The sequence below is a fragment of the Ambystoma mexicanum genome, chromosome 14 (genome assembly GCF_040938575.1).
Source record: "Ambystoma mexicanum isolate Mex_15411 chromosome 14, UKY_AmexF1_1, whole genome shotgun sequence".
Lineage (NCBI taxonomy): Eukaryota > Metazoa > Chordata > Amphibia > Caudata > Ambystomatidae > Ambystoma > Ambystoma mexicanum.
Window position 1 is genome coordinate 437,571,634 of NC_090940.1, and position 27,229 is coordinate 437,598,862.

Here is a 27,229-nt window from a genome sequence, read left to right on the forward strand (position 1 = left end):
AACAAGTGCCTCATAATCATGAGTCTGTTCGCAGGGAATCTTCTCCAGATCATTAACTCTCTCTTCTAACCCGCTTAAATGAGTGCTCAGATCAGCATTAGAGCGAGCAAGGGAGTCCTTAGAAGATTTTATATCCGCTTTTATTTCCCGAGTTATGTCTTGTTTAAAGGATCTCATAATTTCCTCAAAATATTGCTTGGAGAAGACTGGTTCCACTTGTTCGTGACAGGAGTCTGATTTTGTGGGCTACATTCTAGAGGCTCCCGGTTCCCCAGGCGAGAGGTATGCTGTTATCCCGCTGCCTTTCTGTTTTTGTCCAACCATAGGCATTATCCAGTGGTCTTCTGAGTAAAATTTAGTTGAAACGTATTGTCTTTTGCCAATTAAAACACAATCCTTTCTAGTGTGGAGTCTGATACAGAGCGCTGGGGAAATGTGCTCAAATTTACTGGAGGAACAGTTTTATTATCCCACTGAACAGTTCAATTGCCCTATTCTGTGCATTATGAAGCTCAGCGCTGTACTCGCCTGCCAAGCACTGCTTTTCATCAGACCCACCTCTCGCCAGCAGTTGAGCTCCTCTCTCCAGGTCTTCCGTTTCACATTCCCTCTCATTTGCCAGGGCCAAAACAGACTGCTGGAGTCACACTCGTCTCCTTCACTAGTGTCTGCCTGTATTCAGCAGCCCATGAAATGCTGGGTCCACAACGCTCTGCCTCAGGAGGGAAGAGGAGGGCATGCTCGCTGGGCCGAAACAACCAGCCCTCTTCCACCGGTGCCGGGCTCGTCGGTCTCCTCCCCCCAGCGCCCACCTGTAGTTGACCGTAAGACAACGGCTTCACTGCGCTCCGCTTCAAGAGGGAAGGGGCGGGCACACCCGTTGGCGGTCCCTGCAGTCGCTCTCTGTCTCCAGACTCCAGTCCCTCTGATCAAACTCTGCTGAAAGTCTGCCTTTCTGCAGCGAATGTGTTCCCCGCTGCGGTCTATCATTTCCAGGGATCCTCCAATTCTTCTTGCAGGTCTCTTCACATCTTTTCGGGCGCCGAATATAGCTGATATGCGCACCTTTGCACAGAGCCTACAGCGAACGCTGCCGCATGGCGCGCTTTCTAGCCAAGCCCCCTAATTGCATTGTTTCACAATGTTTTATCAGAGAAACCGGGAAGCGTGAGAGGCACCCATTACCACATTACAACACCCAATGGGAAAAGTGGTTGATCTGAAACCATATAGACTCCCGGAAGCCCGTAAACAGATAGTGGTCGAGGAAGTGAACAAAATGTTAAGAGCAAATATTATCAAACCCTCTTCAATCCCATGGTCCTACCCCTATAGTATTGGTCACAGAACTTGACCATTCCTGGAGGTTTTGCATAGATTTCCACCAAGTTAATGCCATTTCTGATTTTGATGCCCATCCCATACCACGCATCAATGACCTAATTGATAAACTTGAAAACGCCACTTTTCTATCGACCATAGACTTAACAAAAGGGTACAAGCAGGTCCCAGTGTATGGACCTGATAAGGAAAAGACAGCTTTCTCGACGTATCCTTGGACTTTTCCAGTTCAAAGTCTTCCCTTTTGGCTTACATGACACTACAGCCACTTTCCAACGACTTGTGGTCAAAATATTACAGTCCTACTCTGATTTCTGAGGAGCTTATTTTGACGATATCGTCTTTTATAATAAAACCTGGGAAGACCATCTTTTCCATCTCTTTACTATTATGAGAGTCCTCAGAGAAGCTGGCCTAACTGCCAATCCATCCAAACGCAGACTGGCCCAATCAGCCGTGAAATACCTCTGCTTCTTTGTAGGGAATGGTAGTGTACAACCTCAACCGGAGAAAGTTAAGGCTGTCCTAGATACCCCTACACCTAAAACTAAAAGAGATCTCGGAGCATTCCTAGGGTTAATCGGTTATTACCGTAGGTCAGACAGGACAGCTAGGCTGTCCAACAAATTAAAGAATGCCAAATCCCAGAAAATTAATTAGACTGACAAGGACGATAAATGTTACAATAACCTAAAACTAACCCTGTGCCAGAACCCGATCTTAAAGGTTGTAGATTTCTCAAAAGAATTTGTATTACAGATGCCTTCCTTACAGGGCTAGGAGCAGTCTTGTCACAGATTTGTGACGGATTGGAACATCCCATCTTATTTACGAGTTGCAAACTTCCCACGTGAAAAATATTATTCTGTGCTGGAATTAGAGGCCCTTGCCATTAAGTGGGCCATTATTCACCTTAGATACTACCTCCTAAGAAGAAAGTTCACACTCGTCACGGATCATTCTCCACCAGTTTGGATTAGCCAGTGAAAATATTCCAACCCTGGGTCATGCAATGGTTCGTAGACCGGCAACCCTACTGTTTCACTGTGGAGCACCAAAAAGGCAAAGACAAAGGGAATGTGGATTTCCTCTCTCGGTTCACCTATGAAACAGATGCAGCTACATCACATAGGGGAAGGGTATGTGAGAAACCCGAAGGTGTCTCACCCGCTTGTCCCCGGGGATCTGTCATCCTAATGGCCAGGACAAAGCACTTTTGGATCCAGTTCCTGGGGGTGGACCAGTGCGGGAGGATCACATGGATGAGGGGTCCTACAGGGAGTGGGACACTGAATGGTGAGATGCGGTATCCCCTTCCTTGTAACAACTTTTCCACATGTAACCAGGTAGGATTTAGGAACTCAACCACCCTCCCCCTTCCCGACACAAACACTTTCTCACAGACAGCTCACCGCAAGTGAAAACGGACTAACACCAGAGCTGTATACCTGACATGTTCCAATACCATGGTCAGGCAAGGTCAGGCAATTACTGATTACTACACACACCTGACTTCCATCACACTTCCCCCACATGGATAAAAGGCGGAGTATGAAAGCACACTCTGAGCAAGGCAAGGCACACAAGGAAGCAGCAGTTCCAAGATGGCAGTTTAATACGAGGAGAAAGACGGCGAGACTAGAGAGGGTTGCAAGGAGGGAAGTTCCCTTAAACTTTTCAGACCGTTACTTTTGTGAACCTTGGAAAATAAGAAACCTAAGACCGGGGACTAAAACTGAACAAACCTGCATTGTGTGTCGGAGGTAACCGAGGCTCTCTCACATTGATAACCAAGGCAGGGAGGAACAGTTGCCGCTGTGATACTGTCCTTGGCTCCTACAACAAAGCAGCACCAGTAAAGACAACACAGCCAGTGAGTCGGAGAGATTGATACCAGATCAGCTTGTATAGGAACCAGGGTTGCAAGCAGCAATATTGTATGAAAAATCTAAAGAGAATAGTATGTGAAAATTGTGTAAAGAGCAACATGAATATAATTGAAAACCAGCAAAGTGAATGAACTTTGGAGGCCAAGTAAGATACCGTAGACAGAGTGGTCCAGCGCCACGTGGGTACTCATTCGAAGGTCTCTGTTAGGTATCCAACTGGTTGGCAAATGTGAAAAGGGAATTTTGAGATCGAAGTGGTCCTGCAACGGGTCAAGCAAACCCTGTACACATTTGAAAGTCTTCAATAGTTTAATGCAAATTGAAATTGGTCTGAGCCAAGCTGACAGAGACTACTTGTGTAGGATTAAGAATCTGAGCCTGGCTGAGAGGGATCCCGGGTGAACCGTGAGTCACCCGAGAAATAATATTCTCTGAACATTGTAAAAAGAAGGATCTGAGCCCAGAAGAGGGGGGGTCCACAGTAACGATTGTCATATAAAAGGATCTGAGCCCGGCTGAGGCGGATCCAGGGTGAATCACGTGAATTGAGTACTATAAGAAGAAAATGATTTTGTGTTTTGTTATATCAGGCCCTCTGAAGCAAGAAACTTTGAAGTAAAGAGACTTGGGGACAGAAGGCCCTAATGCTGGTAATGAAACTCTATCCTCTTGCCCACGAAGCCAGAGTGTGGGCTTTGCTTGAGTGAACTGCCTTGTCCCATACTGAAAACATGGGTAACGGAGGCCGACGGCCTGAAACATCCTGGCATATCATTTTGTGAACAGTTCTTTCTTTTTCATGAACACTACCCCACACTATGTCTATTTAGCGGTAAGGATTGGCAATATAATTCTTTTTTAGTATAGGCCCTTTTACTTTGACGAGACTCCAAAAAGACCATTATTATTTGATGGTCGTAGCTTGCTCCCATCTGCAGGTTTAGGATTAGATAGGCGTTTATCACACCACTGTTGAAGTTCAATAAACACTGCTGAACTGTGGTCACTTGTGTCTGTTTTACTGTTGATACCATGCCTTCCCTACAATCCCCTCCAGCATGTTTCAGGATAGGAAAGAGTGAAGTGGTGAAGCCTATCAAGTGAGAAGTACCACCTACTGCAGAGCTTGAGTTAGTATTCCTTACCTGTGATGTATCTATCCACCTTATGATTCCGTTCCAATATCCTGTGCCAGGACTCCTCCCAAATTTGGATACCCAAGTCCTGCTCCCAACTATTCATGGAGGGCAATCGCTCCAGGGGGTCAATAAATTATAGAGCCCTGATATTCTACCTCTGGAGCAACCCACTAGGAATGTGAGTTCAAGAGCATTGAGGTTTCTAGTGCCTCTTTGTTTTAACATGGTGTGACTCGCCCAGTGGCAAAACTACAAATATCTGAATCTTTCCCCTTCTGGTAGTAAAAATTATTGTTTGCTTGCTTCAAAGGTGAGTGGAGACCCCTCCTTAAAAAGTTGTCTAAATTGCCACAGACCACTTGAAGTCCAAGAGGAAAATGGAGTTTTCTGCTTATCGGGGGAGAATTCAGGGTTGAAGACAATAGGTGATAGTAGACCTAGACCCAGGAAGTGCTCCACTGTATTCAAGCACGCAGGAATATGTGCTGTCTAGGATAGGAGTGGTTGCCCCTGTACTGGAGGAGCCGAAATAAGGATAGGGAATTAACAACTGAATGCAGTGGAGGGCAGCCCCCCACTTAAAACTAAGTAGAGAAATTTGTATGGACTAATTTGGAGTTGTAATCATGTGAAAATGGTATTCATAATGTTAGTATATACTAGTAGTCAAAAGGGCGTTGTGTTTATAAGGTCAACAATGTAATTATCAAGGTGTGTTAAGGTGGCAAGGCACAGAATGGATAAATAAGGTTTTCTGTACACAGACAGAAAAGAGCGCTGACCAATGCCTTTTACTGAAAATGCATGTAACTGAAAATGTGGCTAAAATTAGAGAAATTAAATAATGATTCAGTGTGTAGAATGAGGTAATTTTAAAGTTGAAACAGTCAAAGATACCATGCTTTCAGAGATTTGACAAATGGGAAGAAACCAGACATTTATTTAGGCCATGTCTGGAAAACTTGTCTCAAGGGTCCAGCTGCATCAACCATAGTTGGGCAGAGCACCGGGGAAAAAGTAAGGATGTGCACAGATTGTATTTCATTTTTGAAGGTTTAGTTCAATTAAAAAATAATTGCCCGGTGAGCTAATGCTTAACAATGAGTTTGCCTACACTCGTTTAGGGAGAGTGGGGGCAGGATGCTCCCCCTGAGAGCTAAAAGAGGGAGCTCCGTTTTGAGCCTGGGGGGTTGAGTTCGTGTACCTGACCACGACGCTGGTTGTGCTGTGTGTCAGCATAGCATGAAATAAAACTTGATTAACTTAACAGCCTCTTTGTCAAATCCTTGAGTTGTCTCTATTTATTGGTGTTGGAGTATGTGAATCCAGCACCCCATCTGCAGCTATCTTGTCTTAAGGTACTTAAGGGTGAGATCTGATCCCATGGCCCCGTCAGAGGTCACTCGGACCTCGATTTCACTTGGTAACAAGAGGATGGTTGTGACCATCAATTATTGGTTATTGACACCTATTGGTGGTCGACACAAAGTAACTCTAGGTCTTCGGCAATATCACAAGTCCTTCGCCATTTCGGCTGAGTAGACTGAAGCTCCCCGTAGACAATGGTAGTGTAATTGAGACTGCAGTCGGGACCTGAAGGGACCAGTTTTATAAACCTGTCCCTTCCCATTCCTACGGGCAGCTGACCAGACGAAAACCTGAAGAAGGTGGTGATCGCGAGGGTCAGGAGACAAACGGTGGGAAAGGTGAGTGAAAAAACAGAAAATGTACTATGATTTAAGCATCTTAAAAGAGCCAGGACAGGAGAATCAAGACTAAGAGACTAAGGTGAACCATACTGTTCTGCCCAAGGTAAAATTGGAGTAAAGGGAATAGAAAATCCGGCCAGAGTTGTGTTTGACTTTGTTACAGGTCATGTTATGTTATGTGTCTAATTTTGTATGTTATGGCTGTTCATGTGGTTCATTTTATGGCATAACTGTGTGTGCACTTTAAAACATTGGAATTAGTATAAAAATGATATCTTTAACTAAATTAAAAAATTGGCGTCAAGCCAAGGTTTTGAAATTGCGAAAAAATTACATTAAGATAGGTGATCAGATGCTATAATTTAAGGCATACAAATTCGTGGTAATTTCATCTCAAAAGAGTGAAACAGTTCCGAGATAAGTGTAAAAAGTTGTTGCACTGTAAGCCATCACAAAACATTAAAACCAGCAGCTATGGAGTTAAATTTGTGATTTCCTCGTAGTAGACAAGATAACCGATGAATCGTTCTAAGAACGATAGTTTTTCGCATTTAAATGACAAAGTTATAAGTGATTTAAAGGCGCTGTTCATTGTGTGTGGGCACTGAAACTGCGCAGAGTTGACATCTTTAGAAAATGAATTTGAAAGATATAGGCACGGTTGTTTTGTAGATTGGGAAAACATAAATTATGTTTTTGGGAACACGCGACAAGGAGAGAAGAGTGATGTTGTGCTTAGACTACAGTTTTTGTTAAGGAGGAATGCGGGGTACAAACATTGTTGAATAAAGTCAGAGAAAACTGCTTAAAAAGCACATAGTTAAGAACCATTTGCGGTTTAACACAGGGTTGCTATGTACAAATTGAAGTGGACAGACTAGCACACAAATAGCAATTGTGTTTTTCATTTTTTAAGCAACGCAAACGCTCAAATGAGGGGGCTTCTGGCCAGGAATGCACAATGCAGAAGTGTCCTTTCGAATGGGTTTTTTAAACAAAAACAGAGCATAGTGAAATATAAGTAGAGGTTGTCTTCGCGCCTAAGAGATGTTGAGAATGTTGTGCTTGTGTACAAACCGCTTTGTTAGAATGTTTTGTGTGGGAATGCATGTCGTGGTTTGAAAGATAGTGGGTTTTATATTTTAACATCAGAAGCAGCTGGTTGGAAAAACGCACAGTTGAAAACTAATGTGTCAGAGGATGACGAGAGAAATGAAACTGTCATGATGCCTACCCCCGGAGCACCAGGCCAGGCCCAGCACCCCCGGGAGCAGGCATCATGCCCCCAGGTAAAAGCCCAGCGGCCCCTACCGCGCATTGAACCAGATAACTGTTAAAAACCGTTACCCTCTGCCTCTGATCCCTGAACTCCTTGACCAGGTGAAGGACGCTTGCGTATACACCAAGTTAGATCTCCGGGGGGCTTATCTGGTGCGAGTAAAAGAAGGCGACGAATGGAAAACGGCCTTCCGTACAAAATATGGATTATTCGAATACCAGGTGATGCCTTTCGGGTTGTGCAACGCGCCTGCTGCCTTCCAATTCTTCATGAACGATGTCCTTCGGGAACTCATCGATGTTTGTGTTGTCGTATATATCGATGACATTCTTGTGTACTCCTCTTCGGAATCTGATCACAGAAAGCATGTCAGGGCCGTCCTTGAGAAATTGCGCCAGCACAAACTGTTTGCAAAGCTGGAAAAGTGCGGTTTCCATACCACCGAGGTTGAGTTTCTTGGATTCATCCTGACACCTAAAGGGGTCCGAATGGACTCACGAAAAGTGGGTGCCATCCTCAAATGGCCATCACCTAGTTCGGCGAAAGGTGTCCAAAGCATGCTTGGTTTTGCTAATTTTTATCGCAGATTTATCCCGGAATTTTCACGTGTGGTACAACCCATCACTGCACTCTTGGGAAAAAATAAACGCTTCAAATGGACCGAGGAAGCCGAACAGGCCTTTCAGGAATTGAAAGCTAAATTCACATCCGCACCTATTTTGAAGCACCCGCGTCCCGATCTCCCTTATATAGTCGAAACCGACGCGTCCAGCTTAGCCATGGGAGCTGTCCTGTCTCAGAGAGACCCTGAAACCAATCAACTGCACCCCGTAGCATTTTGGTCTAGAAAGTTCTCGCCGCCTGAGGTAAATTATGCAATCACCAACCAGGAATTATTAGCCATTAAGTCCGCCTTTAAAGCTTGGCGGCATTATCTTCTTGGCGCCAGGTATACCATCACAGTGATCACTGATCACCGAAACTTACAATATTTAAAAACTGCCAAGGCTCAATCGTAACGTCAGCTCCGATGGGCTTTGTTCTTTGCTGAGTTCGATTTTGTAATCACTTACCGCCCCGGCTGTAAGAATGGCAAAGCGGAATGGGAGAAATAGACACAAACTCAGAACCTGTGCCGATCATTCCCGAACAAAGAATTTTGGGATTAACCTCCTTACAAACCTTTGAAGACATTCAAGAACGAGTAAAACAACTCCTGGACTCTACCGCCTTGCAGGATTGGATCCAAAGGGGGTCTTACTTTTCGGTCAACGATGGCCTACCTTACTTCCAAGGACGCTTATTTCTGCCAGAAAAGGAATTACAAGAACTGGTTATTTCCCGTCATCATGATACCCCGATGGAAGGACATCCTGGCATTGCCAAAACTGAGGAAAAAATTAAACGACAATTCTGGTGACCTTCCTGGCGAAAGGATATTAAATCTTTTGTGATGTCCTGTGGAGTTTGCGCCCAAAACAAAGGCCAAAAGACAAAACCTGCCGGTCTTCTTCAGCCTTTAGACATTCCACCAGCACCTTGGCACACCTTGTCACTAGAATTTATCACAGACCTGCCCCCTTGTAATGGATACAATACTATTCTGGTTGTGGTGGATTTATTTTCCAAGATGGCCCATTTTATTCCGTTGAAAGGATTACCTTCAGCTTCTGTCCTAGTCAAGGAATTCCTCGAAAATATCATCCGTTTGCATGGATTCCCGTCCATACTAGTCTCCGACCGGGGAAGCCAGTTTATTTCTCATTTTTGGAGAAAGTGTTGTCAACTGGCACAAATCGACGTAAGACTCTCAACCAGCCACCACACACAGACCGATGGTCAGACGGAGAGAACGAACCAGACCCTTGAACAATACCTACGATGTATATTGCACCAATCGGAAGGTAATTGGAAGGATATTTTATGGGTGGCCGAATATGCATACAATAACTCGGTACACTCTGGAACTGGACAAAGCCCCTTTTATACCCTATATGGACATCACCCTCGTACTTCAGACCTGGACTCACCTCTCAGCCTTGAAATGCCCGCAGTGGACCATTTGCATTCCACGATAACTCAATCCTTCAAGGATGCAACTGCACATTTGCAACAAGCGAAAGGGAAATACAAAAAGAATGCAGATCTGCATCGGAGTGAGGCGCCTCCATACCAAATAGGGGATCAAGTTATGGTTGGCTACCAAACACTTATTGCTCAAGGGACCTCGAACTTTTAATCCAAGGTATTTGGGCCCTTACTCGATCAAAGCTATAATTAACCCAGTGGCAGTCAAGCTTGATCTACCAGCTAACATGCGGATTCACCCCGTTTTTCATGTGTCACTTTTAAAACCAGTGCAACTAGGAACCAGATTAATAAAGCCACCAGAACCAATCCAGATAGATGGGGAGCCTGAATTCGAGGTGAACATTTTGGATTCTAAGATCTCAAAATCAAAACTTTTCTATCTAATTGATTGGAAAGGGTACGGGCCTCAGGAAAGGTCTTGGGAACCCAGCGACCACGTACATGCACCTCGGCTGGTAAAAAGGTTCCATCGGAATTTCCCAAACAAACCGAAACCTCCAGAGGGAACGTCCTTGGGAGGGGCCTTGGGGGGGGGGGGGGGGGGGGAGTGCTGTCATGATGCCTACCCCCGGAGCACCAGGCCAGGCCCAGCACCCCCGGGAGCAGGCATCATGGCCCCGGGTAAAAGCCCAGCGGCCCCTTATAGGGGCTCTTTGGACTTTGTCCTGGCGCCGTTGGCGCCAGGCTCATGTTGGACATCAGTCCTGGCGCCATAGGCGCCAGGCTCATAAAGGAAGGTGTTTTGTGCACTTACCTGATGCAGACCATGCTGCAAGATTCAGGCCTCCCTGAGACCTGAAAGGGACTATTTTTTCATTGGGACTATTTTGCCACTCGGGCGTGGCCAGGGAAGGATACTTACCTGGAACTACTTTGGAGGCTATTTAAGCCACGCCCAGACAGTAGATCACGCTTCGCATCCAAGTTCTGCATCTAAGCAGCTGAACGCTCACTGTGTCTGCTCCTGCATCTGGTCTCCAGCCACGCCCGCCTCGATCCTGGAACATCTGTAAGGAAAGAAGAGAAGAGAAAGGTGAAAACCAAGAATTTTATCAAACTTCTTACCTGCATCCGGAACCTTCACGCCAGCGTTCCTGAGAAAAGACTTTCATTTAAAAGCACTGCGTTGCTCGCTGCAGTGCCGCGCTTCACTCACCTGTCCTCGGGAGTTCTTCTGGCTCCACCGCGACTGTCTGCACCGGTCGCCACATCTCTGCGCCTAGGAGAGAGAAGAAGAGACAAAAGGTGAGCAGAAGGAACATATGAGGGTAGCCTAATTTTCCGCCATAACACTTACCGGTCTTCTGTTGGTGGACCATTCCTCATTTCGGGTCGGCGCCGCTTCGTTGGCAGGTACCGCACCCCGGCCCCTATGGGGAAAGGACAAAAGACATTACTGGAGGAATATAAAGACATTAAGAGGGATCGCCCCCCATCGCTAACTCACCTGACTTTACCATCGGCAATTCAATCCCTCAACGCATCGCCTTCATTCTGCACCTGAAATAAAGGACAGATCACAGGTTAGGAAGGCAACAGAAAAGGAGGCTCAACACTTGAACTTTTGTAATCTTCATACTTACGGCGTTCCGCTCGGAAAAGTCAAGTGGATTTTGCCAAGGCCATTCTGAAAACCAGTGAAGTAACTGGACAAACACGCGCCCCCTGCACCAGAAGCAGGATGGAGAGTTCATCCTTTCAAACCATAAGGTGAGCTTCAACCGGGGATTTCGGAGGAAGTTAGAGAAGAACGAAGGGGGGAAGGGGGAAGCAAGCACACTATTCTGCAGACTGTTAATCCCCTTTCTCATCTGCAGAAGGATATTCCTACGGGCCAGACAAGCAAGATTTGAGGGTCCTGTTCAGTCGGTGCTCCGAGTTCTGCGCGTCACGCTCGAAGAGGCCACAGCAACCCAGACTAGACCAGCGCCTCCGTGGGAGTCAGGTGAGCGTTACAGAAACATGGTTGCATTATGGCCCACGAAAGTGAACGCAGTGATTTATCAAGAAAGGAATGTGCAAGGGCATTCTTTGAGATAAGCACTGCGTGACAAATGATCCGGTCTTGCAAAAGCTGTACTTATCGCACCCAAGCGAGTGTGGTAAGGAGACAGGCTAACAGCCGATGTAATTGTGAGGTTATTTCAGTGATCTGGAAAATGCTCGAGTGAATGTGTCTTATACATTGCATTTATTTATTTTTTTAAATAAAGTGCATTACATGCAAAATGAATGTGTTTCACGGTAGGACAGCCCCAGAAGCTGTCCGGTTGTGACTAAAAGGTTAACTGACACTAGGGTTTTGGAATGCAAGGAGAAAAAAGACAAGATAAACAATTTGTTGGTCTAAATGATAAGACAATGAGGCTGTATGCCCAGGTAGCAAAGGCGGCTATCGGACTATCGATGGGGCATTGGTTTAGCAGTCTCTTGTGGAAAATGTGTCAGCTGTGGTGTGATTTTAATAGCCACCTTTTCAGTGGTAGTCATTTAAACTTGTAGGTTCACATTAGCCCAGTGGCATTTATGGCGCGAGCGCAGAGGATGCAATGGTGCTAATGCAGGAATACATTGAACAAGAGAAGAATTAGCACATGGATGGCATTTCTAGAGCCAGCCTAGCTATTTATCATAAGGAAATTAGGAAGGGGCTTGATTGCATATTAATGAGTCCAGCCTGTTGAGGAAAGCAATGCAAGATTCTTTCATTTTTAGTACTGGTGGGTGGGCATTCCAGCTTTAGGAGCCGGATGACTAAAGCCAGGGCCCACAGTTGTGGAGTTTTAAAGATAGGCATATGTATATATTGGTCGGAAGGACTAACAAGAGTGATTCATTCTGAAAAGGATGAAAGAGCGCAGACAAAAAAACATCTTTTGCATGCTGCCAATGAGTTTAACAAAGAAATGCATTATTTTACTGATAACCTGTGCGCTTCTCTCCTGTCTTATGAGAAGCATCTGTATGGGAATATTCAGTATTGCCTAGAGGCCTTATTCTCTGTGATACATACTTATGCTGCAGTGCAGCATTCAAGATAAGCATGTTTACGCCCTTTAAGTCCCCTACCCTCTCCATTCCTGCTCTAATCAGAATGATAAACAAGTAGCATTTGAAGGCCAACATTAGCAATCTACGAAGAGGTTACTTCTCTTCTAGAATAGAAACAAGATGTCAAATAGCATCCAGGAAGATATGCAGCCTGCAATATTAAAGTAGGACTGTATGTGAAAAGATACATATAACCCAGAATAGGCGGAGAACTCACATTAGCTGCCTCAGAGAATGCAAAAGTGCTCAAGCATGGATGGAGTAGACCACAAGGAAGAATAAAGCTGCACATAGCATAGCATAGCATAGATAGTGAATGCAGATTAGAAGCTGCCAGGAAGGTGTCTATATCCAGACAGACAGAATGGAGTGGGACATGGTATTCAAATAGCGTTGCCATTAGAGATCAAGGGAACACGTGCCTTTGGTGTGCAGCATATCAATGCTCACTATCAATCATAGTGGAGCAACCCTATAGCCAGTGAAACTATGAGCGATGCTTTTATGAAGAAAATACCCTGCGAAGAAAATCACCCTGAAGGGCTGACGATTTTGAAAGGTTTAAGGACTGGCAATTCAATAAAAGATTAAATGTGATGCCCAGGATCACACAGTATTCAAGGGATGAAGCTGTAATTTGCGCCAATATTGCAATTACTGCATTTGAACACTTTCTCTTCCAGCTCTTAACATGTACTAAAACAATCTAATTTTATAAAAATTGACTTGCAAAGTACGCAAATCGCATTTCTAAACCTGACAATTGTAAAACCAAAATGTTACAGAAGGATGTTACACAACGTGGGAATGATTCTAGCATCATTCACTCCATTATCAAGGGAAGTACCAGCATGCAAAGAGGCAAACCTCACAGAAGGCAGCACAGTAATGCAAGGGATCCTATATGATTTGACGAGGATCACTGTATCATCTGCTGGCAAAGCCAGGATACTAGCATGACCACTTTGGCTGCACAGACTTGAATGTGCATACTTATTTACCCCTTGGACTAATAGTTTATGCACATCCTTGGAAGGGATTGCTTACGTTTTAAGAATGCCCCATCTGAACAAACGAATTCTGGACCTTGACCATATAAATGACATTTAGTTGTATAGCAACCCCTATCTGATGCAGGAGCAGTGCTGTTAATAGCTCCTCTTGTGCTGCAAAACCAAGTAAATATGCAGGTATGTTTATAAACTTCACACTTGGGGAATGTTCAGCCAGCCTTGCTGGAATGTGCCCTTCTAATCTTTCATATGAACACATATCTCTGCAATGAGTGCTGAACACACTGAGCTACCTTCTGAACCACCATGGATGAATATGGATTTCTTCTTTGGCTACTGCACGTGATCAGCAACATTCCCATGGGAAGGAAATAACGCTACAAAATTGTGCTACACAAACTATGTATTCCACAGTGAAAACAGAAAGCATGACATAATTAATCAAGGCAGAATGTACTTGTCAAAACAGACAGGCAATAGGTTTAGACCCTCAGCAGCATACAATAAAATCTCCTGGCGTGTGCCTGGTGAACAATGGAATCTTACTTTAGATCAGGCAGCCTTGTGGGGGCCCTGGGCAGGAGCCCCGTTTGCCCTCCCATAAAAATGTCTCTGGTGCCTACTGTAGTCTGGCAAGGAGAACAAGTTACTCTCTTACCTGGTAACTTTGTTTCGATGGGATGGTCCGACGACGTATTCCATATCTATGACAGTAGTCACCACAGCTGTGCTGCTTCGGAAAATCTTTCGCCATCTGTGCCCTGCGTCGATGACGTCGATACGCTGTCCTCAAGGGCCTCCGTCGAGCCAACGTCACCGGATGTTATAAGTAGGACGCACGACGCCCGTAGCCTCAGTTACAGTTTTTTCCCCAGAACGTGTGGCACCAATCTTCTGCCAGAATGACCACAGAAAGCCGTGCGGAAACGTAAGCTGCAATCGCATAAGAAATTCTGTAGAGGGGCAGGCAGGGAGGGAGGGATATGGAATACGTTGTCGGACCATCCCATCAAAAGAACTTTACCAGGTAAGAGAAACTTGTTCTTCGAGGAGATTGGGTCCTCCGACGTATTCCATATCAATGACAGACTCCCAAAGCAGTACCAATGTATGGAGGAGGGAAAAGAATTTAGAATATAGAAATTTAGAATGCCCAATCAAAATCAATTAAAGGACCACCTTGCCAAAGGCCAGATCCTGCGCATGGATAGAATCTAGGGAGTAGTGTCGTACAAACGTATAGACCGAAGCCCAAGTGGCTGCTTCACAGATGTTACGAATAGGAACACCTCGCTGCAGGGCAGTAGAGGCAGCCATACCCCTAGTAGAATGGGACCGTATGCCTACCAGAGGGTCTTTACCCTCCAAGCGGTACCATTCAGAAATTGCCAAGATAATCCATCTAGACAAAGTCTGCTTAGTAACAGCTTGTCCCAAACGCCTTCCAACGTAACCAATAAAGAGCTGATCGTCCACTCTGACCCAGGACATGCCTGAAATGTAGAAACTTAAAGCTCTCCTAGGATCTAACCTATGGACCCTCTCTTCGTCCTTACCAGGATGCGGAGGAGGATAAAATGCCAGAAGAATGACCTTCTGGCATAAATGAAATTCCGGTACAACTTTCGGAAGAAATGAAGGACGGAGTCTAAGGACAGCCCTGTCCTTATGAAACACAGTGAAGGGTGGCTTAACTGAAAGGGCCTGTAACTCACTCTACGAGTGGAAGTGACCGCAACTAAAAATACAGTTTTAAGGGTTAACAGTCTCAAAGGACAAGAATGTAAAGGCTCAAATGGAGCACCCATTAGGAACTTTAGAACAAGGTTCAAATCCCAACCGGACACCTGGAGAGGTGACGGTGGGCCCTTTCAGGAACTGAGAAATTAAAGGAATTTTGAAATAAGAACTCTCCTCAGACGAGCGCTTAAATATGGACAGCGCCGCCAGGTAACCTTTAATGGTACCCACTTGCAGGCCCTTGTGGGCTAACAAAAGCAAAAAGGACAGAACCACAGGAATGTCACATGAAAAAGGATCCACGTTCTTAAACCTTAAGCCGACAGCTTCTACACAGTCCTCGAGGGCGGAGCCCCGAGCGTGTCCTTCGACAGCCTGGGCCCGATGGCGTTGACTGCTTCCTCAGAGGCAGAGCCTCAAGAGAGTCCCTCGACGACCTCGGCCTCGAAGGTGCCCGGTGATCGCGACGACCACTGGAGCCCGAAGGCGTGCGAGTGGTGTCTCTAGCACGCTCACGGCAGGCATCTTTCGACGGCATGGACAGACCGCAGCCCTGCGACTGAAAAATCGCCATCATCTCCTGCCGAAATGAATCTCATTCGGCAGGAGTGGAATGCTTGTTGGGACAAGCAACCCGCCGACGGGCGGTGTCCTCGGACGAGGACGGGGAAGGCGACCGGTGACAGAACTTCCGTGAGTGCCTCAAAGAGGCAGAGGAATAGCGGAACCTACTCTGGGACCGAGACCCCCCGGACCGACGACGACGATGCAGAGAGTTGCCTCTCGAATCGTCAGTCAAAAGCCCAGTGGATCGCGACTTCCGAGGCTTGGCCACCTTACCAACAGAAAGCTTCTTCTTACGCTCCCGAAAGCCCTTCGATGTAAGCGACTGGCAGTCTACACAATTATCCGTGTAGTGGTCCTCACCGAAGCAACAGAGGCAGGTGTTGTGGGATCGTCAACGACATCTTGGACCTGCAGCCCCGACACTTCTCAAAAGCTGGCCGCGGGGTAGAAGAAGACGAAGACATCATGGATCTTCACAAACGAACAGGTTCGAGGAACCGGAAGAATAGAAACCAGAAGAACAGAGGCACGCCGAGATCTCCAAAGCGAACACGTTAGCGGAAAAAACAGAACTGAGGCTAAGGGCATCGTGCGTCCTACTTATAACATCCGGTGACGTCGGCTCGACGGAGGCCCTCGAGGACAGCGTATCAACGTCATCGACGCAGGACGCAGACGCCGAAAGATTTTCCGAAGCAGCACAGCTGTGGTGATTATTGTCATAGATATGGAATACGTCGGAGGACCCAATCTCCTCAAAATTAGCGATTCTCAGTAGAAAGGAAAGGGTGAATGCGTAAAAAAAAAAAACTTTTTTACTTATGCGTGTATTAGAATTCATGGAGCACATGGAAGCCCTTAGACATTGGGCCTCATTACACGGTAGGCGGTGAGCCATGGCGCTATTAGCGCCATGGCTCATGCCGGTAAAATACCGGCACCGCCTTGGTGGAAAGGGGATTTACCGCCCCATTCCAAGGTTGGAGGGGCGGTAAATCCCCCTTCCACCATTGCCCTTCCCCATTCCCATTTCTGCCCCATAGGGCTCTATGGGAATGGGGAAGGCGCTAATTACGGCACCGCAATTTTGCGGTGCCGTAATTAGCTCCGAGGTCCCTTTGCGGGTTGGATTTTAACGCCTGCAAAAAGCAGGCGTTAAATCCCCCAACCCGCAAAGGGACCTCGTAGTAAGGCGGTAAGGATTTACCGGTACCGGTATTTTACCGGTACCGGTATTTTACTGGTACCAGTAAATCCTTACCGCCATCCGTGTAATGAGGCCCATTGTGTTGCTATTACCAAGAAGGGGCTTGCAGATTACAATAAAATGGCATACACAAGGGGCTGCATGGCAAAGCTTCGCCTGTAGTTCTAGGACAGATAAACATATATTGTGATTACAATGAATGAGCTACATGCTTAGCTCACACTGGATAGAGTAGAGATTGATTAAAACACAGCATAGAGGTTAATTTAGCAACAGGGGGATGAGTATAAACGCAGCTAGGGGAACTGATAGGGGTAGGTTACCAAAGTAGGGTTGAGGGGTTTTGCGAAAAAATGAGGAGGAATGGTTCTGCTCTAAGTCCACTAGAGAAAGCATTCCATGGTCTGGGGACAAGACGGAGGAGCTTAGCTCTTTGGCAGTAGCTCTTTTGGTTAATGGGACTTGTAATTGAGTGACATGGTGACTTTGTTTGGGTCAGGCTGAACTGACCCTAGTAACAGCATCAGTTAGATATACTGGTGCTGTGTGAGACATACATTTGTGATTTTAAAATTAACCTTTCCTCCACGGGTAGCCAGTGAGCAGTTCGTCTGGCGTGAGTCATGTGTATTCTTTTAAAGAATACTGAAAGTTGCACAGCAGCACTCCACACTTTTAGAGCCTGTGAAGATTTTTAAGATGCCTGCAAGGATGACCGTGTAGTAATACAATTTAACACTGATAATGACTCGGGAAATGAATGAGCAGGTTCTGTAAGTAATGCGGGGAAAGAAAACGTCCGGTAGCATGTGGTAGTGAAAAGGAAGCAATGGCACTCAAATGATAAGTGCAACAAAACAGACTATCATGTAATCTGATATGGCATGAACAAGGGTGAGTGGAGGCAACGCTCACAAGGGTTGTTTCACAGCTACAGAAATAGTGGTGGAATTAAAGGAGGTAGTGATGAACGTCATGAGACGAGGAGCAAGTGATTTTACATGGGGTTTTTAACTAACATACAGGCAGGAGCAGGCATCGTCCTGTAGCTGAATGGCCCATTGCCATTCATGTTTTCTATTATTTTGACTTAGAATACCCTCTGAAGTTGAAGGGGGTACTGAGTCCTCTGTGATAATTTCGAGGATAGCACAAATGTATTGAAGGGGGGTTTTGGGTGCTCCTAAAGGTCCTTCTTTCAGGAGCTCCACTGTGAGTGATAGGACAGTTTGAGTGGTGTTATACATGGGGTGATAGTTTACAATTTTGAGGCCTTGACGGCTGGAGTGGAGAACATTTATTTTAAATAGGGAAAAACCCCTTTTGATTTGAGATGAGCAGTTGAGATTCTAGTATCATAGGATTTAGATGGATGAAGAAAGGTTTGAATAAGAAGGCGTAAAAGCATGATGATAGCGTTTAGGTTACCAAGGAAAGCATATTTATTTAGGACATGCCCTAGTTAGACACAAGCACTATTTTGAAGGCATGGAAGCGGCAGAAGGCCAATGAGATTGGTTGGGTGAAAAGTAAAAGATTTTATTACTTTTGCAGCATGGTAAATATAGCCAGCGGTATGATCTGGCAGAGAAATAATGAAATATTTTAGAAATTTGGGCGCAGGACGCAAATATTTATGAGCATTTTCGAATGACAGGTAGAGACAGATGTCCTCTAGCAAATTAGAGGCAGCCATAACAGACGGAAATATGGCAAATGATTAAGCAGCAAGCAGAATGAAATGAGAATCGTGAAGGACAGTAGTGGTTCAAGTGAAAGGCTACCGGGATAGACACCCAAGAGAAAACAGAGGATACCAGGGCAGGCACCTGAAAAGAGAGGATTCGCCTTATTCCTTCGCTTTAATATAGCAGTCGGAAGAAACGTGAATTAGGATACGACCACGTTTAAAGACGTCGTTAAGGGAGTTTGTTTACACCCCATGTCGGGGTATTGATTACAAGGCAGAGATATATGTGGCCAGCTGATGTCTGTCTAGTCTGTCAAGTGTCTATTGTACGTGTTCTGTTGTATGTCACATGTAAAGAATTGTGTATCATTAATTGTTTGAAATGCAGTTTGGGTTTTACGCGATTCTGTAACTGAGAGGGATTCGCACACGGATTGATGCTCTTGAGTAAAATTGATGATATAATATTTTGCCAGGAAAGATTGGATTGGAGCTTGCACTATTTGGTGCTCACTCATATTGTTGGGAGTGGTGAAATTGCATTAAAGTATTGTTAGAAACAGAGTTCAAACATGGAGGAGATTACCTCACTTGCCCACTTACGTAAGCAACTGCCTAAACATGCACCCAAGCTTAAGAAACATAGCACCAAGTCGGTTAAACGTACCGCCCACAAGATGTTTATGCCGTGGCCACAAAATGGGTCTTTATCTAAAGCCGTCTTACAATACGTGGCAACTTACTTGCATGCCACATATACAAGCAAGAAGTTAGAAAACGCGGTGCTGTTCTCAAATTATGAAAAATATAAGAACAAGGAAAGGAGGAAGAGCCTCCATCAGCTTGGATACTAAATATATGCACTGAGGGGGTGAGACGCCTACAGCGACACCTGCCCCGCCTGAAACAGGAATCGAGGGAAGTAAGCCTGAGGGACTCTACCCATTAAGAGAGCTTAAGGCAGCCACGGGGTACAATAACCCCGCATATGAGTCACCTAGGTACAGTAGTGACAACAATAAAGGGAAGGATCAGGATAAAAATCCTACCTCCGCAGTCCCGAGGGACAAGTAGAGACGCGATGATGAATGAAGGGATCAGGCACAGACAAGTGCATCTCTCGATAAGGAGCAAAAGGGAAAGAAGTGGAAAGGAAGTGAAGACAGAACTGGTGAGATAGCATTCACAAAGGACGAATGGATGGGAGGACAAATCTCATTGAAACTCGATGAGAAAGGAAGTGACGATGAGAGATCTAAAGAGAGGTCAGATGAGGCACAGAGAAAGAATAAAGAGAAGGAGTTAAGGGACTGAAGGATAAGAAGGAAAGATAGGCTGAGGCGAGAACAGCAATATCGCGAAGAGCAAGAAAAGCAGCTTGATCGCAAACCAGAGAGCAGCCTATAAACAAGACAGACAAACAGCAAAAGTTAGAAGAAAAGCAAAGGGTACGTGAAAGAAGGGGTGAGGAAGTTCGAAGGACAGATGAACGTAGAAATAAAGGGAAAAGGAAGAAGATAGGGTCAGAGAACAGGCGAGGAAGCGCAAAAGTATTGGATACAGGAATAAATAAATCAGGAAAGGATGAAAGTGATTGGTTATCTTGAATAAAAGATGGATAAAGGAAAGAATTGAGAAAGGGAACAATTGTGCAAATGAATAAAAGGATAAGGGATACACTCAAAAGCATAAAACAGACAAAAAAGCAAAAAAGTGGAAAACAAATAGCACTTATGAGGTTTCCTGGCCAACAGCAGAAAGAAGCGTTGGGCAACAAAAGGCATCAGAGACAATGAAGACCAAGAAAAGGAGTATGGCTGACAAACATTGGGTCAGTTAAACAAAGGAAAATCACGCAAGCTATTTTAAGAAAATATAGTGAGGTAAGTAAAAAACTTCTTTTGATTGCCTGTAACGATTTTGATTAATTTTACAGATAAAGCTATGGACCTCTCACGTGGAAGCACAAGAATTTGTCTGCATGGCCTTAAAATTAGGGAGAAAAAGAAGAAGATAAGTACTAGTAAACGCTACAAGGGTGTGGACACACAATTGATCAGCACTAAAGGTAAAAGGATCCAGGTGAGTAACAGGAAAAAGGTAGTAAGAAACACAATGTCTTCAAAAGGTAGCTGTTTTTCCCAAGATAGGTACAATCAGGTGTGGAAAGAGTAGAAAATAGATGACAACATGGCCATTTCAGACAACCACAGAAAACGGAAGTAAAATTGAAGGTGAATAATAATTTTTCGTGTTCATAATGTCAAAAGGATTGTTATGATAGGGATATGCAATCATTAGAAGAGGCAAACATTAATGGGAACGATAAAAATGGAGGCATGTAGTAAGAATTGGTGCCATAGTCTTGGAAGACAGGGGTAGGCTAGATCAAGTTAGACAGGGACGGTGTGCAGCGAAACGCCTCTGTTTTATCTCCATAGGATGAACACAAAGCACAAGCATAGACCATGGTCCAACTAAAGACAAGAAAAGAATAGGAAGAATGGCTGCTGAGCTGAGGAAGAATGTGCAGCTAACCAGCAAGAATGTGCAACCAACTAGCAAGAATGTGCAGCTAAACTGAGCAAAGTCCCAAGCTGAAACTAAGTATCCCGCGGGGTGGTTGGAAAATAGTTGTTTATGTGCACCAACGAATAGGGGAGAATGATCCAGAGAATGTTTTTGATAGCAGAAAAGGAGGATGGGGGGTTGAAGTTGGAAAGAAAACCTGACCCCTCGCCAGTGCCCCAATGACTTATCTCTATTTTGACTTTCTACAGATGACGGGGATCCCCAAGGATGTTTCCATCATCTACTACGGACGTGCCTAGAAGACCAGAAAAGAAGACAACGTCTTTCTTTAATTGTTTTTGTCTCCTCAGTGTTGCATGTGGCACCCGGAAGGGGAGAAATGTGTCCCATGAAGGACAGCGTGTATATTATTGAAAACAAATTCCGGTTGTAGCCAGCTGACACAGAGCTGGGAATGGGGGGTATTTTGGTTGTAATGTGAAAATGACCCACAAAAAGACAATATTTAAATGAAAATGTTTTGTAAACTTGTCTAGGAGGCAGGGATGCCAAATCAGAGGAAATGTCTCGCAATTCCTAGGGAATAAGGTCTAAGAGCCAATGCGAAAAAGAGAGGTTAAGGTAAAGGGTTGGTAGGAAATGTGTTAAAATAGAAGAGACATGTTTAATTTACAAAAGAAACTCATTCTGTTTTAAATTACAGGTATGCTTTGAGGGACCTGTATGCCTTGGGAAATTAACGTCGAACCGCGTGAGGAAAGAGGGAGGTCATAGAGAAACCCAGTGAAAGCCCAACGCTGAATTGTGTCTGCAAAAAGACTCCCCCAACCTTGCGTCCCCATGCTGAAACGTGCCCTCTTTTGGACTCATTGAACAATGAACCCTTTTGAAAGCGAGACACTGTAGTAAAATTGAACTTCTTGTGAAAAGAAAAGAAAAAACAATGAACTCCTGGTCTAAGCATCAAAGAAACCTGGGAGACCGACTGTGAAAACAGCTCAAAGGAAAGGACAAAGGCGACGCGACACAGACGGTCCACCAAAGCCAAACTAAAGACGAGTAATGTGAAAGATATGGAAGAAGGAAGAGTGTGGAAAAGAGGGAGGGACACATCGAGTACAATATTATATGCATGGGCAGAAAAGAAGATCAAGGAGAGATTGTATATTGTTGAGGTGGGAGTTTCAGACAAGGTATGGCATACGAAGAGACAATGGGCTAATGGGTTACCTCTAAAGCTTGACCAAACCTCTCGAGTCTCACAATGGCTGTGAAATTATCTAAGGCATACAGTTAGGTTAAAGCAAAAGATTATAGGAAGTGGGGCTTAAATGGAAGAAGATGACACACACACGTGTTGTTAAAGAATAACAATATGGTAGTATGTGACAAATTGTAAGATTGTGATACGATGTTCGTAGATAAATATTAAGGAGAATAGACATTGGATATGGTTCAAAGTTATTGTTTTACAAAAAAAGAACTTTAAAGACAAGGGAATGTACTAGAGGAGCTGAAATAAGGATAGGGAATCAACAACTGAATGCAGTGGAGGGCAGCCCCCCACTTAAAACTAAGTTGAGAAATTTGTATGGACTAATGTGGTGTTGTAATTATGTGAAAATGTTATTCCTAATGGTAGTATATACTAGTGGTCAAAAGGGTGTTGTGTTTATAAGGTCGAAAATGTCATTATCATGATGTAGTAAGGTGGCAAGGCACAGAATGGATAAATAAGGTTTTCTGTATACAGACAGAAAAGAGCGCTGACCAATACCTTTTACTGAAAATGCATGTGACTGAAAATGTGGCTAAAATTAAGTAATGATTCAGAGTCTGTAGAATGAGGTAATTTTAAAGTTGAAACAGTCAAAGATACCATGCTTTCAGAGATTTGACGAATAGGCAGAAACCAGACATTTAATTAGGCCATGTCTGGAAAACTTGTCTAAAGGGTCCAGCTGCATAAACCATAATTGGGCAGAGCACCAGGGAAAAAGTAAGGATGTGTGCAGATTGCATTTCATTTTTGAAGGTTTAGTTCAATAAAAAAATAATTGCCCGGTGAGCTAATGCTTAACGATGAGTTTGCCTAGACTTGTGTAGGGAGAGTGGGGGCAGGATGCTCCCTCTGAGAGCTATAAGAGGGAGCTCCGTTTTGAGCCTGAGGGGTTGAGTCCGTGTACCTGACCACGATGCTGGTTGTGCTCTGTGTCAGCATGGCATGAAATAAAACTTGATGAACTTAACAGTCTCTTTGCCAAATCCTTGAGGTGTCTCTATTTATTGGTGTTGGAGTATGGGAATCCAGCACCCCATCTACCTCAAGGTGCAGCTATCTTGTCTTAAGGTACTCGAGGCAGAGCTCTGATCCCATGAGCCCGTCAGAGGTCACTCGGACCTCGTTTACACTTCGGACCTCGATTACTCCCCATCAACCAGTGGGTCAATTTGGTGAAGGGCAGTTGCTGCAGCAGGATCTGGGACGCAGATCTGCTGCAGCATTTTCAAAGATTTGGAGCATCTGTTGCTTAAATTCCTCCTACTCTTCCCTTGGGGTCCCCTTATGCGGGTATGGCTTGCACCTTCCTCCGAAAAAGTTTGTTTTGTGGGAGGACGAGGACAAGTGGTGAGATTCACTTTAGGAGCAAGATCTCTTCTTCGCTTTCTTGTGATGCCGGTCTTCCTTTTTCTCAGGTGTAGGCCCTTCCTCGTTGGCACCCAAAGATTTGGTGGGCGATTGGGCACAGGATATCGGAGGGGGATACCTCAGCACCAACTTCACCAAGCGTTCCCTGACAGCTTTCAAATTAATTTGCTGACAGGAGTCACACTTCTCAATGTCATGTTCCACCTCAAGACACCACACACAGATATGATATTTTATTTTATTGATGATCTATTATTTATTTAGATACTATGTGGGTCTGTGATGGACATTTTCAAGGTACACTCCTTCCAGCACTTAAAACCCAGCTGCTTGAGACCAGACAAGCTTGCATAGGTCGATATTTTTTTTTTTTATCGAAAACGTTTGGCAAAGTGCGTTCTGAAACAGCATGCTGAGTGTGCAGAAAAAAAGGAACTGAAGTATGGGAGCATAATGACGATGTATGTATTCCGGGCAGAGAGAAGGCTGGGCTCTAGATATGAACACTCCCACACTGCGCTCGTTTGTTTGATTTGTTATTCCAGATATTTCTTTGCAAGGTCACAGATGAGTAGAGGTAAACCCACACCTCTCGTAGGGAAACGTGGATAGTCCTGGTTACCTTGCGATTGGTTAATGTTATTTCTCATATATAAAGAGATTCTCACACTAAGTGCGGTATTTCCAGTGAGTTTATTTTATTTCTTATAGTGTAGACACATGGGGCCTCATTACGAACCGGCGGTAGCCATGCCGGAAAAACTGGCAGGCTGCCGCCGGACCCGTAACGCCATTCCGCCTCCGCGATTGCCGGAATCACCGGGTTCTTTACAACCCCGGTGACCTGGTAATTCCAGAGGCGGAATTCTTGGAGACAATGGAAACACTGGTTCCGTCTATGACAGAGCCGGTGTTTCCATGTCTGCCTGCAGGCGGGTGCTGTCACTCCCGCCAGGTCTGACCTGGCGGGAGTGACACCTCCTGCCTGCATGACTCGGAATCAGCTGGTCCGGAAACAACGGTGGTGGTGGATTTACTGCCACTGTTGTTTCCAGACCGGCTGACTTGTAATGAGGCCCATGGTCTATTGGTGGTCAGCCGACATGTGTTTTGACCCCGAGGGGTCCTTATCAAGGCAGGATTAAATGTGGATAGGGCGGGGGATGCTGCCCCAGGATGCAACTCATAAATTATGAGTGGGGATAAGTCTCTCCCAGAAATGTATTCTACCAACATCATGTCTGGAGTCAAGGAATGGTGCAGTCGAGGCATGCAGAGGTCGAAAGACGACGTCCAGCCGCACTACACCCCCTGTCGAAATATTTCAAGCAGCTGGTGCTGAGGGGATGATCTATCAAGATGATGAATCTGTGGGAAAATACAATCCATTGAAAGCAGTGTTTAGAGTGCGAGATCACATAATTGGTCTGCTATACTGCACATATGTTTGTCGATAGTTTCTAATGGATCTTGAATATAAAAAGTAATACACAGGCTCAAGAGAAAGAAAATAACTCACCAGCGCCTGGTTGGTGTCGCTAAAGCGGGCAAAGAGTTGATTGGATGTGTCAAATAAGGCTTTACAGATGAGTTCAAACCACTCCCTGCGTGGTCCTCCCCAGTCCAAAGCTAAAAAAGAAAGATAAAAGCAGTTTTAAGCTGCCATTCATCAGTTTAAGGTTCCAGTACCCAGATGGCTAGAACACTTAAAAGCTGGATAGCCACCTTTGCATACCCTTGTAATTGGTAGTAAACAGTCTGATTGATAAAGGTACAACACAATAAGTTAGTTCTCTGCTTGTCTTAGTCAGTGGCCTACTTGTTTTACCATTTATTTAACAGTAGCAATAGGCCAAATGTCAATCCAAAACACAGCACTGCTCTATCATCATGGCAGGCAGCCTGCTTGGTGTGGGCTAAACCTTTTTCTTATTGTATAAAAGTAAACATAAGAAAAATAGAAATCTTGCCATACAAATTCAAGATATAAATTGCAGAACCTTTATAAATATCAACAATTAACCTACCTACTCAAAGAGTAGTTCAAGTATTACTGGTCTCATCCTGCTGTAGAGGTGTCCAAATCTGGTACGTAAGATAAAATGCCACTATATATTTTAGGATAGCCACACATAATATATTTGAATAATGTGAATCTGAATCACAATTATTTAAATGTTAAAGGGTTATCCTGAATCACTAGTGTGGTTGGGGCTCTCTAGGAATTGACTTGGAGAAACCTGTTTGAATAATTCCACCCCATTTGTAGCAGAGTCTTAGAAAGGGAGTTTGCTGTAAGAAAAACATAACCACTCTAGATGAAAAGGAAAAGCATATGCATCAAGGAGTAATGAAGCAGATGTGTCAAAGTTGGAGTCCTCCTCCGTTTAAATGTTCTACCTCTTCCCAATACGGCTTGATATTCTCATTTTACCAGCCAAACTGCAGGTGCAGACAAAACAAAAGTGGAAGGTGCGAGATGTGACAAGTGTTTTCGTGTGTGAGGGTGGCTGGGTTGTCTGTGCGGTGTTTGGATGCAGGGATGAAAGTATGTGTCACAAAATGTTTAATGGATGTTTGCAGCCCTATACTAGGCCCACATGTCATGCTGGGGTTACCCCCGCTCCCATCTCCTCGCTCCTCCCCAGACTCACTCTACTATCCTATTTGTGGACATGCTACTGTAAATCAGAGGTCCAAAAACAGTATAGCGTCTACCTGGTATTTGCCAAAAAAGAGACAACACAGAGTGGATTATGGTATGCCAAATGCAAGGTAACTCATCTTTATTGGAAGTATGCGAAAGCTGGGGAGAACATAAGATCAACAGCAAAGCTCTCTCTCTCTCTCTCAAATTCTTCTCTGTTTTGAACAGAAAACACAGTTTATATAATGGAAATGAGTCACTCTGATGTCATAATCACTGAGCTCTGAAAACCTATCTCTACTGCTCATTGGTCCTAATTGCTAAGCTACATATAGTATCTATATGTCCCCACCCTACTTATTGGGTAGCTATGTAAGGTCCCGCCCATAAACCATCCCATAAAAATGTATGACCTCATCATGCTTGAATATCATCAGTAAGCTCCAAATTACTTCTGTGGTGAAAAGGACATATGCTTATCGGTTAACATGCGGTCACACTCTCCGTGAACTGGCAGCATGAGGACATGTGTATGTAGATGGGAGGAGAGGACAAGCGTATGGCCTTTGTTCTTAATTAAATAAAACAGCCCATGTTATCTCCGCCATGTTGCCTCTGGGTTTCAAGGACTTTGTTCTTGCCCAAATTCCAGTTGTCCGGCGCTCCCGTGTCTTGCAACAGTAA

The 27,229-nt window shown here is 44.7% G+C and overlaps 1 protein-coding gene across 3 annotated transcripts in view; it reads right to left on the bottom strand.

Moving 5' to 3' along the window:
* AREL1 (apoptosis resistant E3 ubiquitin protein ligase 1) overlaps positions 1–27,229 on the bottom strand; it is a 1,423,594-nt gene that overhangs the window by 544,336 nt on the left and 852,029 nt on the right. For all 3 annotated transcript variants that reach the window (XM_069637637.1, XM_069637638.1, XM_069637636.1), the window contains one exon: positions 25,418–25,527. In XM_069637637.1, the coding sequence (XP_069493738.1) occupies positions 25,418–25,527 (110 nt within the window). The remainder of the gene's footprint in view (positions 1–25,417; positions 25,528–27,229) is intronic.